Source organism: Falco punctatus (genome assembly GCF_963210335.1).
Source record: "Falco punctatus genome assembly, chromosome: 4".
NCBI lineage: Eukaryota > Metazoa > Chordata > Aves > Falconiformes > Falconidae > Falco > Falco punctatus.
In genome coordinates this window covers 100,288,680-100,303,809 of record NC_137583.1, presented here as the reverse complement: position 1 = coordinate 100,303,809, position 15,130 = coordinate 100,288,680, and the positions used below count along the sequence as shown (strand labels likewise).

Here is a 15,130-nt window from a genome sequence, read left to right as displayed (position 1 = left end):
TAGAATTGGACTCTCTGTACTTCTTCTGTGTTTGATGGTGAATTATTTAAAACCAAATTGCAACAGTGCTTCAATATTTGAGGCCAATTGGAAGTTAGCATCTAGCATGGCTATCAATGAAAGCAGAATTTTTCACAGAGGCAGTATTCTGTAAGCAAGGCTTTGTCTCTCAGGCTGTTTTCTCCACAAAGGTTTCCATGAACTGCAAATGTGTCTTTGGTAATCAAATGTGTGTTAATTAGTCCTGAACTCTGCTCAGTATGCTATCAGTGTTCAAATTGCTTCTGAGGAAGGAAGTGCAACTTTGATTTGTATTTTAGGCCTTTGCCTCTAGTGCTTGGGCAGAAGCAAGCTTTGAGGGCACGTATGAGCAGAAATTTTAATGTAGGATGAGATTTGGAAAAAACCCCAACCCATCCTTAAAATCCATTCAGGATCTACCATTATAAAATATATGTAAAATTACACTATTCATTCCCTTTGATTTCTTCCCCCCTAAATTAACTACTGTTATTAGTATGTTTCCCCAAGCAATTCTTCACTGATGCATACTTCTTCCCAGCTGATTTTATTTAAAATGCAACTTCTAGTTCCCCAGTGTCTATTCAGAGATGTAATACCTAATGTACAAACCATCCTCCAGAACGAGGGAGAGAATTCCTCTCTGTACTCTTCCCTTAAGGTACATATGTTTCCATCTTTCCCCAGCCAAATGCTGCCTGTACACTGAGGATTTCCATGGGACCAAAACCTGAGGTTACCTAGCAGCTTCCCCCAAAAGTAAGAGTGTAGCAGTGCTCTTGGCCAGAGCATCATCTTTGGTCAGGATTTTCCATGCTCCAGTATCTGCTGTTAATAAGGCTTGTACCCCAAATACCTGCTGTCATGTCACAACATAGAGGTGTTGCCTGGAGCAGTTAAATTGGTTGTTCAAGTAACTTGGATCATGGCTTTTCCTGCAATGGTACCTTCCTTGTGCTTTTTTGGTGAGCTGTATCATCTCCAGCATAGCTTTTGTCAAGCTGCAGCCTGGCCTGGCAGGTCTGGGCTAATTCTCTATTGTGCCCACTCTGGAATCCCATTAGTGAAAAAGCAAGCTGTTTCTTTCTGCCTGAACTTCACTTTGCTTTGTGCAAATATTGAATGTGTAGGACCAGGATTTTGAAATATTGATACAGGAGAAAGCACAGACTGTCTCAGTCAAGCCTCATGCAGGCTTTACGCAGCCACCTTAGTGCATATGGGACCTGTGGGGGAAGCAAAAAGGTCAGTATGACTAGCTTTCTGGGAGTGGAGTGTGGCTGGGGAGGTGTCTGGCTTTTAACAGATGACGTAGGAGAGATTTTCTGGGATGAGATCACTCATGACTTGGCAAAAGTAATGCCCAAACGCCATTGTCCACAGTTGACTTATTGAACCGTATGGACTTAAGCAGAGCATAGAATCACAGAATGGTTTGGGTTGGAATGGACCTTAAATATCACCTAGTTCCAACCCCCTGCCATGGGCAGGGACACCTTCCACTAGACCAGGTTGCTCAAAGCCCCATCCAGCCTGGCCTGGAACACTTCCAGGCAGGGGGAACCACAGCTTCTCTGGGCAACTTGTTTCAGTGTCTTGCCACCCTCACAGGAAAGAGTTTCTTCCCTGTATCTAATCTAAATCTACCCTCTTTCAGCCTCAAGCCATTACCCCTTGTCCTGTCACTGCATGGCATTGTAGGAAGTCCCTCTCCAGCTTTCTTGCAGGCCCCCTTTAGGTACTGGAGGTTTGCTATAAGGTCTCCCTGAACCCACCTTTTCTCCATGCTGAACAATCCCACCTCTGTCAGCTTGTCGCCATAGGAGAGGTGCTCCAGCCCTCTGATCATCCTTGTGGCCCTCCTCTGGACTTGCTCCAGCAGGTCCATATCCTTATGTTGGGGGCTCCAGAGGTGAATGCAGTAGTCCAGGTGGGGTCTCAGGAGAATGGAATAGAGGGGAAGAATCACCTCCTTCAACCTGCTGTCCATGCTTTTTTTGATGCAGCCCAGGATATGGTTGGCTTTCTGGGCAGCAAACGCTCATTGCCAGGTCATGTTGAGTTTCTTGTCCACCAGCACCCCCAAGTCTTTCTTCTCAGGGTTGCTCTCAGTTCATTTTCTGCCCAGCCTGTATTTGTGCTCAGGATTGCCCCAACCTACTTTTAGGACCTTACACTTGTCCTTGTTGAACTCCATGAGGTTTGCACAGGCTCACCTGAAGCCTGTCAAGGTCCCTCTGGATAGCAACCCTTCCCTCCAGTGTGTCAACACTGCTTGGTGTTGGCAAACTTGCTGTGTGCCCTCAAGCATGAAGCTTGCCTGTGTGCTGTGCAGGATTGTCCCTCGGATACTGCTGGGGCTCTGCCACCCTTTCCATGTGACTGGTTTCAGCCAAAACTATTTTATGGGGAAGAGAAGGAACTGAGCATGCAAATAATATTCTGGAGTCTTTTATTGATCTTCATGTGTACTGAATAGTCTCCCTTTCCCTTTTCTGTCAAATTTCTCCCTTAGGGCCATTTTTCTGCTAATGCCTTAGTGATGTCTGCAGTGATGACAGACATGTGGCCTGTGCATTCTTCAGCATTTTTTTTAATAAACCTTTCAGATGTATTGGTTTGATATAAAATGATCTCAATGGCCTTGGTGCTCTGTGTGTGATTTTAGGGCTGTGGGGAAAGGGGCCTGTATATTCATACCATCTCTTGCACAGTGCCAAGCTCTGCAGGCAGCTCTCCCAACATGCTAATTCCGCTGTATGACTGAAGGAGAGAAACAGCTTGCTCTGCCTTGATAGTAGCAGGCTGATGAATTTGGCTGGAGGTTTTTTGAGCTGTGACAATCATGGGGACTGTCTTGGTGGCAATGGAGAAACAGAGTCCTCACACAAACATTATAAATGCCTTGGGGAGAGCATTTCTGCACCCCAAGTACTGAGTAGGGCTTTGCGTGACATTGCTGTGGGGCAGGTTGTGTAGGTTTTGGAGAAACGTGGCATAGTTACTGTAGCTGGTTTACATAGCCTTGTTTTCTAGAAATATAAGTGATAACAGCGGGATTGCCAGCATTAACTCTTCCATATACTGCTTGGTGGGTTTTGTGCTCTTTTAGGGTGATGAGAACTTTGGACATTTGACCACAACAGTCTTGGCACAAGCCACAAGTACACGGGATGAGAGATGCCAGGGCCCTAGGGACCTCTGGCTGTGTGTACATATTGAATTCCCTTAATGGAGAGCAGTAGAACACTTGGCTTTTGTGGATTTGTGTTCCCTGCCCCCCCCCCCCCCCCTTTACATGGTTTCTTTTACTGTGAAGATGTTGCAAACAACCCTTCTGTGTTTTTGCAACACCTCCTCTGTTCCTTGATTATTTTAGTTTGTTGGTGTCACTTTGCATGTTTATACTATTTTCAAATGTTTGTGCCACTCTTCTCTTCCATCCACACCCCTCCTCCCCATCCCCACACCCCCCAGTTGCTTGACAGCTTTTCTTTTGCCTCCTTTTTTACCACAGGAATGTGAATTTTTATCTTCTTGTGCTTTGCTGAGATATTGTTCATCTTCAGACTCACAAAGGAAGTGTCTTCTTCACATCTAATTTTTTTGTAATCTTTTGAGGAGGTTTCAAACAAAAATGGGGTTAAATCAAAAGTGATACCTTTAAGGTGGAGATATAGTCCTCATCTGTTTGAAATGACTTGTTATCCACCCAGAGGGAGCGAGGAAGTAGTTCAGTGTGGTTGGTGTGATTTGAGGAAGGGCCTTGGCTCAGCCAGTTGTCACTTCTTGCCTTGTTTTTCCGATGTGGGTAGCCTGGCCCATGTGCTTTGGTGGGACTGCTTTCCCTCTTGCGGAGGGAAAAGACAAAGAAAGCATCATGTTTTTTCATTTCACTGGTGTAGGAATGCGCTGTTTGTCTCTCTCTGGAGTTGTTGTGAGAAGGGAAGAAAAATAAATTGTTTAAAATTTTATTTATTCACTGCAGCCCACAGAAGGGGTTACAGCTGTGTTTGAGGCTAGCAAAATGAAGAGGTGCTGGAGCCCGCTACTGCTAGGCAGAAGGGTTGCCCACTCTTACCCTTTTAGTGTTCAGGTGCCAGTTTGGGCCCTGTCCCTGTGGTTAAGGCGACCCTAATCTGAAGTGCTCTGCTGGCCAGGGGCCATGAATATACATAGAATCCATGCTTCTAGCAAGAAGTTTCTTTTTACTGACAGCAGAAGGGTATGTCTTTAGTGTGTCTTTTTCTGCAGCATCCAGTACAATAGTAGCTTGCCTAGCTGCCATGCAACAGAAATCTGGGTTTCATTTGAATTTTCAAGGTTGTTAAAAGTGACTTTAGTATTTTTATCTCCTCCTTTTCCCCCTTTTTTTCTCCATAGACATGTCAGCCCCCAGCAGAGCCTGAAAAAGAGAATAGACCACAACAAGGCGGGGGGTGGGGGGGAAGAAAGAAAAAAGGCACGCAAGGTATGGTTAGCATTTCTCTGCACCTGAAACTACTCATTTTGGTTTCATGCACTGCAGTTGCGTGCATTTGGTCTGCCCGGCGGGGAGGATGGCGGGGTGAGCACCGAGCATGACAAAATACAAGCACTGACACACAAAAAAAAAAAGGGGGGGGAGAAGGGTTAAAAAAAAGAAACCCCGCAGTTTTTCGCTCATTTCCTCCGTGCGGTGCGAATGCACAAAGAGACGGGGGCGCTGTGCGGAGGGAGGGGTTCCCCCCGGAGGCGGGGCCGGGGCGGCCGAGCTGCCCGAGCAGGAGCCGGAGCCGGAGCCGGCAGCGGCGGCGGAACGGGAGGTACCGGCAGCCGCCGCCATGGAGCCGGGGGGCAGGCGCGGCCGCGCCGCCGAGGAGGGCCCGCGCCCTGAGGAGGAGGAGGTGGACCCCCGCATCCAGGTGAGGGCCGCCGCGCCTTGCCTGCCTCTCCGGGAGGGCTTAATTTTAAAATGTATTTTAATGTGTATATAATTTATATAATAACTGTTACAATGATTGCCTTTTATGTTGTGTTATTTTTGGTTTTTAGTGCATACGTACATACATATAGACACACACACATATATATATATTTATGTATACGTTTGCCGGTGCCTAGCGGCGGTGCAGAGCAGCCCCGGGTGTCTCGGCGCCCGCCGGGTGTGGGGGGAAGCGGCCCCGGGGCGCCCCAGCCCTTTGTTACCCTGCGGCCCCGGGCAGCGCTCTGCGCCGGGCTCCGTTGGGCGTCCTTCCTTCTCCTACTGAAATCCCCCTCCCTTTTTACTTTTGACCATGACAGCGTGACCTTGCTCGTGAAACAGGGCTGATACTCAGAAATTCGTAAATGGGGGAAAGCACAGATTATTTTTTAAAAATTATTCTTACTTGCTTAAAAATGGAGCTTTAGTGGAAGGTGGTAAATTCTCTCTATGAATACTTTCTGAAATGCTTTTTATTCTTGCATGGTTTCTAAACAAAGCTTTTCTCCCAAAAAATCATGTCTTGACCAATTGCCTGGTGCAAACTTCAGCACGCTGTGGCCCCTGAAATGAAATGTATTTTTAGGTCTCTGCAGATTTATGGCTCTTGCCTCCAGTGTTGCTGGGACTGTTTGTCATGAGTGAATATAAGCATGTGTGTACATTGCTGAGAGGATGGATTCTTGGCTTAGGGCCCTCCATGCTGTAATTCTTTTCTCCATCGTGAGCATTTCTTTTCCAGGGCCAAGCAGAGCAATTGCAAAATTCACAAAACATGGTTACATAGAGCAAGGCCCTTAGCCAAAAGCGAGCCTGTTACTGCCTTGATTTTGAGAAGCTGAGATCTGTTAGTGCCTTTTGATAAATTTTGACTTTAGGTTCCTCAGCTTGCACAGCTGTTCATATACCTGATTTGCACTTTTTTGTAGAAACAGTGTTTTTCTTGAGTTTCCTGTTTGGTTGAAGAAATAGGCTGCTAGGTCTGCCTCTGTCAGAGCTGTAACATTCTTAACCATACAGTAAAAGGCAATTAGGTAATTCATGTATGAGTGTTTGTTTCAGAAAACATGGGCAAATATGTATCTTCCAAATCCTAGGAGCTGGAAATGAAATCTGACCTCCAAGGATAAGAGAACCGAACCGTTGCAGTTAATTCCTTTCTGATTGTACCCAGAGTTGTTCTTGTAGTCTAGTGGGAAATTGCTCAAGTTACAATCAATTTACAGTGGTTGGTTTATACAGCTAAACATTTCAAGGTAGATTCTGTTACACTGGTTGAAAATGAAATGTTTGCTTTAGCAAACATTCCTGTTGAAATTGTAGGATCTCACATGAAGTAACATGTTGATCAAATGAAGGCTATTGGGAGTCCACTCCTGAGGGTTGCATTTTGTCATAAGAAAGTCATTAAGAATGAGCTTTGTTTTTACAGTAACTTCATTCATGCCAACACCACCTCTAGTAAATATTTATTCAAGGGCTTTAACACCTTTGTTTTTACTGTTAAGAGATCAAAGTGTTGGCGCTAAGGCAGACTGAATAAACATAATCGTATGTCCCATTGACTGCTTGTGTTATAAAATGGTTTGCCAAAATCCAGAGTAAAATGCCTCTTGTGCTGCAAAACATGTTTTTTATCAGTGCTGTTCTTTCATTGTATGTCTCTTGTGATAGTACTAACTTTATGTTAATACTTCTGAGGACTGTGTGTATCTCACTGGAAAGTAGCAGATACTGACTATATTGATTAACAAGACAGAATTTACTGTACCTTTATGTTTATTTTTCATAGCAAGGAATAAGCCAGAACAGGAAATGTGGTGCCTTAAAATAAAACTATAGAGCTTCTCTGATTATTTTTCTTTTAAGTTGCAAACTAGAATACCAGTGGCAAAGTTATTCTAAATGTCTCAAGGCTTCCTCTTTTCACTGTATTTGTAAGCCACAGCCCTTGTAAGCTTTCAGTGAGGATGCAGAATGAGCCTTCTCAGACACTTTTTTCCCCCTGATTTCTTAAGATGCATTTGACTTTTCTTTCTTTCTTTCTTTCTTTCTAGGGGGAACTGGAAAAACTAAATCAATCTACAGATGATATCAATCGCAGAGAGACGGAGCTAGAGGTACAGAATTCATCCTTGCATTTTTCTTCTGTGCATGTTGGATTTTGTGAGCAACAGAACAGTATTTGCATAGGTTCCCTCCTGAATTGTGCCATGGTGATGATTTATTTTAAAGGTGTGACTTGAGCTAACAGCTGGAACAGAAAGGGAGAGGGCAGAGGGATACTGACAGTGTACAAACCATATGTAGAGAACACTATGCGCCTTCCCCCTTCCTCCATCACCGCCACGGCCCTTCCCCCCGCCCCCCCCCCCCAGCCCTGGACAAACCCTATTTTCAGGTTTTGAAACTAAACTTAGACAAGTTCTGTTTTTACAAGTTGCTGTTTTGGGTTTGTGTTCTTGACATAATAGACAGTGAAAGTTTATTTGGTTAAGAAGTCTTTGCCGTACAATTACCTGCCAGGATCTCCTCCTTAGTGGTTATTTTTTTTAGCTTGTTAGATTTGCCTTTTTTGTCATTATTTTCAGAGTAAGGAAAGTAGAAGGAGTTGAAGGAAAAGACTTCCTAGTTGGAAAAAGAGGTTTTCTTGGACACTTAAAAATCTAATGGAAACTTCTGAAGAAATTGTTTCTAAAGTCCCAAATTTGAGCTTCGGCTATTCTGGAAGGCTCTGCATTATTGATCTAATAACAAATCAAAACAAACTGTCCTACTTGTGTGTCTAAATTTTATTTTGTTAACTGCAAAACAAAGATGATAAAGCCAGTGGAAGTGTAAGATGAATATACTGCTAAAGTAAAACTGGTATAAAATGCTACTTTACATCCTAATAATTTTGATAACATTACAGTATTTTGGATACTGTATCAAAACATGCTGAGATTGCAGTGATGAACTCACTCTAAAGGTATATCTATAGATTTCTGTCTGCATCTTCAAAATGTCAAAGTCTGTGTTGATTCCCCCTGCCCCGTATGTGTGTTTTCATGAGATGGGTACCTGGAGCATGGGATGGTTACTGGTAGTATTTAAAAATACACTATCCAACTGCGTGTACCAAACAGAATACAGGGTTATGAGCTTCTTTGGAAACAAAGCAGCCTTGTCATGTGGCTATTTTCATGTCCTTACCTGTTTGTATTTTCTGTGCTTTGTGGCATGTAGATCATGAATTTATTGGCAAATAAACTTAGTGGAATGGAGAGCAATTTGTTATGCGAAATTAAATTATATTTCAGCTGTGAAAACTGTTCGGTGTCACTAGCTTGGTTTCAATTTTATGAGTGAACTTTAAAAGTCAGTATGCTAGTCTGCAACAAAACCAATTAAATGGACTTCAGGACTATATACATACATTGGAAAAAAATAATTATGTATGTTTTCAGTCTCCTTATTTCATGCTGAGATACTGAAATTGAAAGATGTAGCTATGGATAGGTGCCTAGATTTCATTAATCTTGTCATAACCTTGCACTGAGGACGTATTAAGAAACAGAATAGTAATAATAATGCAAATGCATACTCATGAAATAAGTCCCAATGACTTAAGATGGGATTTTACTGCTTGATTAAAATTATTCATGTGTTCAAGTGTTTGTAGAGCCTGGAGATTTGTAGCTACTGAATGTGTGACACATGCTGAGCTCTAAAGGCAGAAAGGCTCCTGGATATATCATTGTAAATAAGAGCAGTGTTTCCACATTAGCTTGATCTTACATTGTTGCTTACTTAGTATAAGAAATACTAGGTGTCAGATAGTGCAGGGAATGATTATATGATTCTTTCTACCTCTATGTCATTAAATGTTTACTGCAGATCTGTCTGTAGTACTTACTTTAAGCAGTCTTTGATGGAATTAAGTTGAAATGTAATCAACAGTAGGCTTTCATGAATGTTTCCTCTTTGCTTTTCATCCAAAAATCCTACTGAATTGAAACCAGTTTGTGGTATCATGCAGCTGCATAATTTCTAGTCTGGAAAGATTTTCGTTACTTTTGATCTGCTTAAATTTTGAGGACAAATGCAGTTGGATGAGGTTAACGGTTGGACTTGATCTTAAAGGTCTTTTCCAACCTAAATAATTCTGTGATTCTATGTAAGCAAGGCTTAATTTTTATATGTGTTGATAAATGCATTTTAAATGGACTAAAGACCTTTCTGGAGGAAAGATATTAAAGAAACACCAAACCAGCACTTGTGGTTAGAAGAAAATCCCTGCATTTGTACTCTGGACAAGGAAAGAAAGCTTTGCCAAGCAGCCTTACAGGATAAATCCAGAGTTTGGAAGAGGGAGTTTAGAACTGGTATAATTCCGCTTCAGATGTCCAAAATCCTTGAATGCTGCTGAAAATGTGGGCTTCTGGGAAAGCCATGTTGAGTTTGCCTGTGAAGATTTGCTATTTTGGCTGTTACTAGCTGCTTTGTTTTCCTTCCTAATTGGTGGTCTTGCTGCTATTGCAAGGTATTTCATAAGATGAAAGATGTTTGGTTTTTTTTAACACACAATGAAGTTACATTTATCCTGTTCTTCTATTATTATTTTCTTCGTCTTTTCACTATCTGATCATAGTTGACTTCAATGGGAGCATAGACAGTTTCATTAGGCTATTTACAGTGCAAGATGCTGATTGCCAGCTTCCTGTAGCATTACTTTGTGGTCCATATGTTCCCGCTGTTGAATTTTTGCCCAGAATAATCTGGAAAAGCAATGGGAGCATTTGAGTAGAAGGTATACTTCTTTGAAGGAAGTTCAGAAAAAGTCACCCATGTTTTTGTGACTTGATGTACTCTCTGATTAGCAGGAAGAGTAACCTTGTGGCATCTAAGTACTGCAAGTCAGTTCTGGACTTCCTGTAGCTTTGCACGAGTCACTCTAAATGGGACTGCTGACTGTCTCCAGTTCCCATTAGCTGGAAAAAAAGACTGTCGTGATTAAATGCTTCCATGCTTTTGTTCTTGCCTCAGGTCTACATCTGCAAAATGGCAGTAAAAATGCAGCTTTACCCAATGAAAATGTTACGGGGCTGAAATCAGTAGAGGCTTCTAGGATTTTTCTTGGTGCAGCCACAGACACAGTCTGTGTTTGAACGATGTAGAGTTGGCATTTGCTGCCCACAGAGGTGATAAAATGTAGAATTCTGGTTTTAAGTTGATCAGCCTGCCATTTTTTTTTTAAAGATGCTCAGCACCTGAACTGCTGTATGATCTGTTTTAAGTTGAGCAACCTGCTGCTTTCTATCTTTTAAAATAAGTTCTGCACCCAAGCCACCTGTGGGAGGGGTGGATTTACATGCATGGCATGACTTGAACAGATACGTTGAAGTTGGCTGCATCTGTTCTTTTACTTGATATAATTACTCATTTTTTTTTCTCTGTTGACCTATCCTGTTAAACCCTGGAGAAATATCCTGACCTGATGATGCTCACAGCCTGTTCAGGAGTTGTGGAGCTGCTAAAGGGCACTGAGTGGCTGGTAGTTACGTGTTGCGTTAATGTATTGCCTGTTAATGAATCTTTGATTAGGCTTGATTTAAAATCCATAATGCTGCTCATACTAAGTGCAACACTGAACATTACTGACACAGCAAAAGGATGATAAGGGTCCTCTGAGGGATTTAACACTTGGCTTCGCTAATGTCCCTGTTTATGTTTGTGAAGTGTCTGTGAGGAGGTGGGGGAAACATCTTGCAGTGGAGGTACAAGTATGTTTTGGCCAAATGCAAGTTAGAGTGGCGCCTTGCTATCTGAGCTTTTTTCCTGTTTATTGGAAATGCACCTCCATCTGAACTCATGTGAGTTGCAAACGTACTTAACAAATGTGCATGACTTGCCTGTCCAGCTAACTCATGCACGTCTTTGGCTGGCTCTGGAAAGTACAGTTCAGATGTAACAAATTTACCCAGGGACCCTCTGGCAACATTGCAGGGAGGAGAAACACAGCACATACCATTAAAATTACCACTGGAATCCCAGCTATCTCGAATGTGTTTTTTCTTAGAGTTTTTGTGTTGCTGGAGCTATGAGCTTGCCAGTGTTTGTAAGGGGAGATGACAGCATATGAAAACTAGAGCTGAACAGTGCTGCTTTCAGCCATGCTTGTTTTAAGTAGGACCTGGTTAGGATCCTTCTTGTATGTTTGCCTATATCCTCTAGTCATCATCTGCAAGTCTCTGTGTTACTTTTAGTCCTGGCTTTATCCTAAAGGTCACCCTGGGTTGGTTTTGGTTGTATCAGCTGTGGTGCTCTTTCACGTGTGAGCCTTGTCAGCATTTGAACCCCTCTCAGAAGGGGAAGGACTGTTTTATTTAGAGTTGCTCTTCTTACTTCCTCACTAAAATACTTGGGTTTGGGGTAAAGCTCAAGCTTTTGAACTTCTCATGCAAAGAATTTTAAATAGACTTAAAAAAAAATCCTCTATCTTTCAAGATATAGAAAAATGGCCTGTTAGTGGCAGGAATCTCATTCTGAGCACACCTGCTTGGCCTGGGGAAACATCTATCTGTAGAAACCTCCACTGCCTTATCAGCATCCCTGTGGAGCATTTTCCAATGCCCATAAAAGAGTACACAGATAATGGAGAAGCAGCTCACTGGCTGGTGTTCCAGATGGTTTTTGGAGTGCGATCTACATGCAGGATGGATTTGTCCAGGACTAGCAGGACAAATCTTTCCATGTCTCTTTATAATCTACTTATTTCCATAGGAAATGGCTTCTGCATTGTGGATTGCTTGTTATTTGCTTCCATCCATGGATGAGTAGAAAGGCTCCTTCCTCTGCTGTGGTTCTGGAAGGATTTTGTTGCTTGAGTGAGTCAAGGGGCTTTACTTGATTTCTGTTCTTGAAGCAGCAATGGGTTTCTAGCCTGAGGGAGGGAGGAAGGGTTAGGCAGAGAAATCTTGCTTTGGAAGGAGTACCTAGTGCGTCCCCTGTCTGCTTTCCTCTCCCCTCTTCTAATAGAACTAAATATACCAGTGTATTTTTAGTCTCAGTCTGTGACTGTCTGCAAGCAGGAGGTTAAAGCAACTTCCAGATACCAATTTTTATTGTTTTTGGATGCCAAATTAGCTGTGTGGGGAAAAAACCCGCATAACTCCCCCATGTTTAAAATTTGAGAGGTTACTTAACTCCTTCTTTCCGCTTTGTTTTGAAGGTTTGGTTGTCAGTCTGGTTTACTTGAATTGCTCAGGCACAAAATAGATGTTAAAAATACCGTTAACCTGTTTGATGCTCTGAAGTAGATTTCTGAGCATGTGCATCTGTCTGGCGTGTATGTAACTGGGAAGCCTACCTGCTGTCACACTTGGACGTTGTTGATACTGATGCTATTTTAACTTGGAAATGAGCTTTTGCAGCTGGTAGGTCTCTGTAGCAAAGGAAGGCAGGTACTGATTCTGCCTGCCTCTTGGAAACAGATGAAGCCTGTCCCTCAGTTAGCAATTTCATTTCCTATGCCCCTCCCAGGCTGGTTTAACGGGTTGTCGGAGGACAACCTTTGTAAATGAAATTTAGATGTGCTTGATACTCAGATGTTTCATACCCAGTTGATGTGTTAAATTCATTTTAAAAAGAAAATTGTTTGAAAATACATGCTTCATTTGATGGGCAGAAATAGTTATTTGCCTGTCATCTGGCATCTAATAACAGCTCATCACCATCACTCGTGAGAAAGGAAAACAAGGATGCTTTGTTCTCGAACAGGTGCAGTGTAAGGGTAAAATAGTGTTTTAGTTTATTTCCACATTTGAGGGTGGATCTCTGAAGCGCAAGTGGATGGCCTGTCATTAAGTGTGGTCCCTCTTTTGGTGCGCTAGCAGATAGCTACCCAACAGCAAGTTACTGGAGACAGAGTCTGCTTTTAATAATGAACTGTTGCAGCAAAAGCATGTATGGGGTAGAAATCTGGCACGCTCCCTAGAACTGTGCTTGTGTGCTATCATTTGGGAGAAAAGTGGCAAGGACTTCCAGGAAGAAAGTTGATCTCTTGTAGCCTAGAAAAAGATGTTGAAAAGTAAACTGCAGCTGTTCCTGTGGTGCACTAAGCACTGTGCCTGCTAGAGCATGTGTCTGACAAACCACCTAGGTAGTGGGAGTCTAGTTATGAAGACTAACTTAAGGGAGAATGTTTTGACTACTATTTTTTTGCACCTTGTGACATGCATTGACTGCAAGTGCCTTAAGCGACTTTTGTACAGCTTTGAAAAGGCTTATCATTGTCTTGTTTGAGCAAACAGGAGGGAGAGAATGTTGAAAATGTTAACCAGTCAGCTTTCAATATCACTTTTCTGTCTGCAAAACCAGAAACAAGGCGTTCTTAAAAATTATTTCAGAAGATTGAGTGAATACAGGGGAAAATGTGCTTTTGAAATATCTGGGTGTGTGAGATGTCTTTTGTCGGTTGCATTGCTTCTGTTACAGTTTATCTGGTCTTGTGTATGTATTCAGTGCAGTGATGAGAAAAACTTTTTAAAACAAAACAAAACAAAAAACCAGAAATGGTGAGTGTGGTTCACAGGGTTTGTACCTAAGGCTGCATATTTGCTTTTATCAATAACTAGAATTTCTGCTGGGAAAGCATCATCTTTCAAGGAACTGAAATACAGAAACTAGGAATTGAGGATTGCTAGAGAAGTTGCATGGCATATACTGCACTGTCTCGGTTTTGCTCATGGTAGCAAGTTGCAGGAATTCTTGTCTTTTCCTTTCTCTGTTAACCTCGTGTGCTAGGTGAAGGCCTGAATGAAGCAAGAGTTTGGCAGTTAAATAGTAACGCTTGTAGGGAGGCACGTTACACCAGAGGATTTGATAAGTAAGTTGAAGGTGGTGTGGTTGTCTTCCTAATGCAGATGTAAGGCTTCCCTCATGCTGGGGACCATGGATGAACTACACGGTTGTGCTGTTCCTGAGCCTGTAAGTTTCTGGTGTGAGCCTTCTTACAGCAAAAACCATTAGAAGGGTTTATAGCTTTGAACCATCTCACATGTGGGTTGAAGTGTCTCAGTAACAGTAACACAGGAAGCTGGACATAGAGCAGGGAATAAAATTGATTCCCAAGTAATTGCCTTGACCACAGGCCAATCCTTCCTGTGAACCACACATGCACATTTCATATCAGGGAAGTAGCCAGTGCACCAAGCCCAGTGCTCCTGGTGCTTCTGACTTCCCCAGTTACACATGAAGAGTGAAAACAGCTGCTGCACCTGTATTTTGTATTTAAATTTCCCCAGGAGCACTTGCCAGGGGAATTTTGCACTGTCCCAAGGGTGATGACTTTCACAGATGCTCAGCCAGCGCATAGTAGGGCCAACACATTGAGCTGATGCACTGAGTATGTCTCCGTGTTTGCAGGAGGGAGCTGTGTCCCTGCTCATGGGAGATGTTGCCACAGCGCCTGGGTAGGAGCTGCAGTCACCTAGACTGAGAGTTGAATTAGCTTGGATTGAGGAGACTGGGTGGTATAAATGCACCGGATTGCTGCAGGAGCACACATGGTGCAGATATATACAGGAGAGGGCATGGGTTTGGCATTACACATCACACCTTCTCAGAGACCTCAGCATCTTGTTACTGTGTCTGAAGGGCATGGGTGGAAACCTTTGGTAGGGGGACTGACCCTAGCAAGTACAAGCATCTGCTTATTCTGTCACGCAGAAGGTGATGGAGCCTGCAGGCTTGTGTTCCTGACAGTCAGGAGCCTAAGAATAAATGTCATTTAAAATAAGTCATGTAATAGATGGGTATATAATGACATGGGTATAAAGTTCTGGGGTGTTTTTGGTTTTGTTCCTGGTTGTCACTGGAAAAAATGGGGATGGTCAGACCCAAATAAAGCCTCAGAATAGAAAGCAGGTATCTTTTGGGGAAAATGATAAACTGAAGTTCACACCAGTATATTCTTCAGCAGAAGCTCCCTATTCTGTGTAACTAGCTACTGTGTGAAGCGTGACTGTCCTCATGGACAAACATGTGCTTAAGCATTTGTGAGACCTGTGCCTCAGGTGCTAGTTACAGGATTAGTCACAGTTCAGTAATTTGTCTGAGTTAGTGGGAGATCAATGGGTAAAGAAGTTGCTGTTATTTTCACTG

At 42.8% G+C, this 15,130-nt stretch overlaps 2 protein-coding genes across 3 annotated transcripts in view; both read left to right on the top strand.

The window, feature by feature from the left end:
• The window catches only part of SH3BP5 (SH3 domain binding protein 5), a 75,193-nt gene that overhangs the window by 17,032 nt on the left and 43,031 nt on the right, over positions 1-15,130 (top strand). The window contains exons 1-2 of one of the 2 annotated variants that reach the window (XM_080387274.1): positions 4,714-4,925; positions 7,042-7,104. In XM_080387274.1, coding sequence (XP_080243400.1) covers positions 4,845-4,925; positions 7,042-7,104 — 144 coding nt within the window. In that variant the 5' untranslated portion in view covers positions 4,714-4,844. Of the gene's footprint in view, positions 1-4,713; positions 4,926-7,041; positions 7,105-15,130 lie in introns of those variants that run through there. The other variant, XM_080387273.1, reaches the window with a different exon arrangement.
• METTL6 (methyltransferase 6, tRNA N3-cytidine) overlaps positions 1-15,130 on the top strand; it is a 52,962-nt gene that overhangs the window by 35,681 nt on the left and 2,151 nt on the right. Inside the window, exon 7 of the mRNA XM_080387308.1 lies at positions 7,042-7,104. Within this exon, the coding sequence (XP_080243434.1) occupies positions 7,042-7,076 (35 nt within the window). The 3' untranslated portion in view covers positions 7,077-7,104. The remainder of the gene's footprint in view (positions 1-7,041; positions 7,105-15,130) is intronic.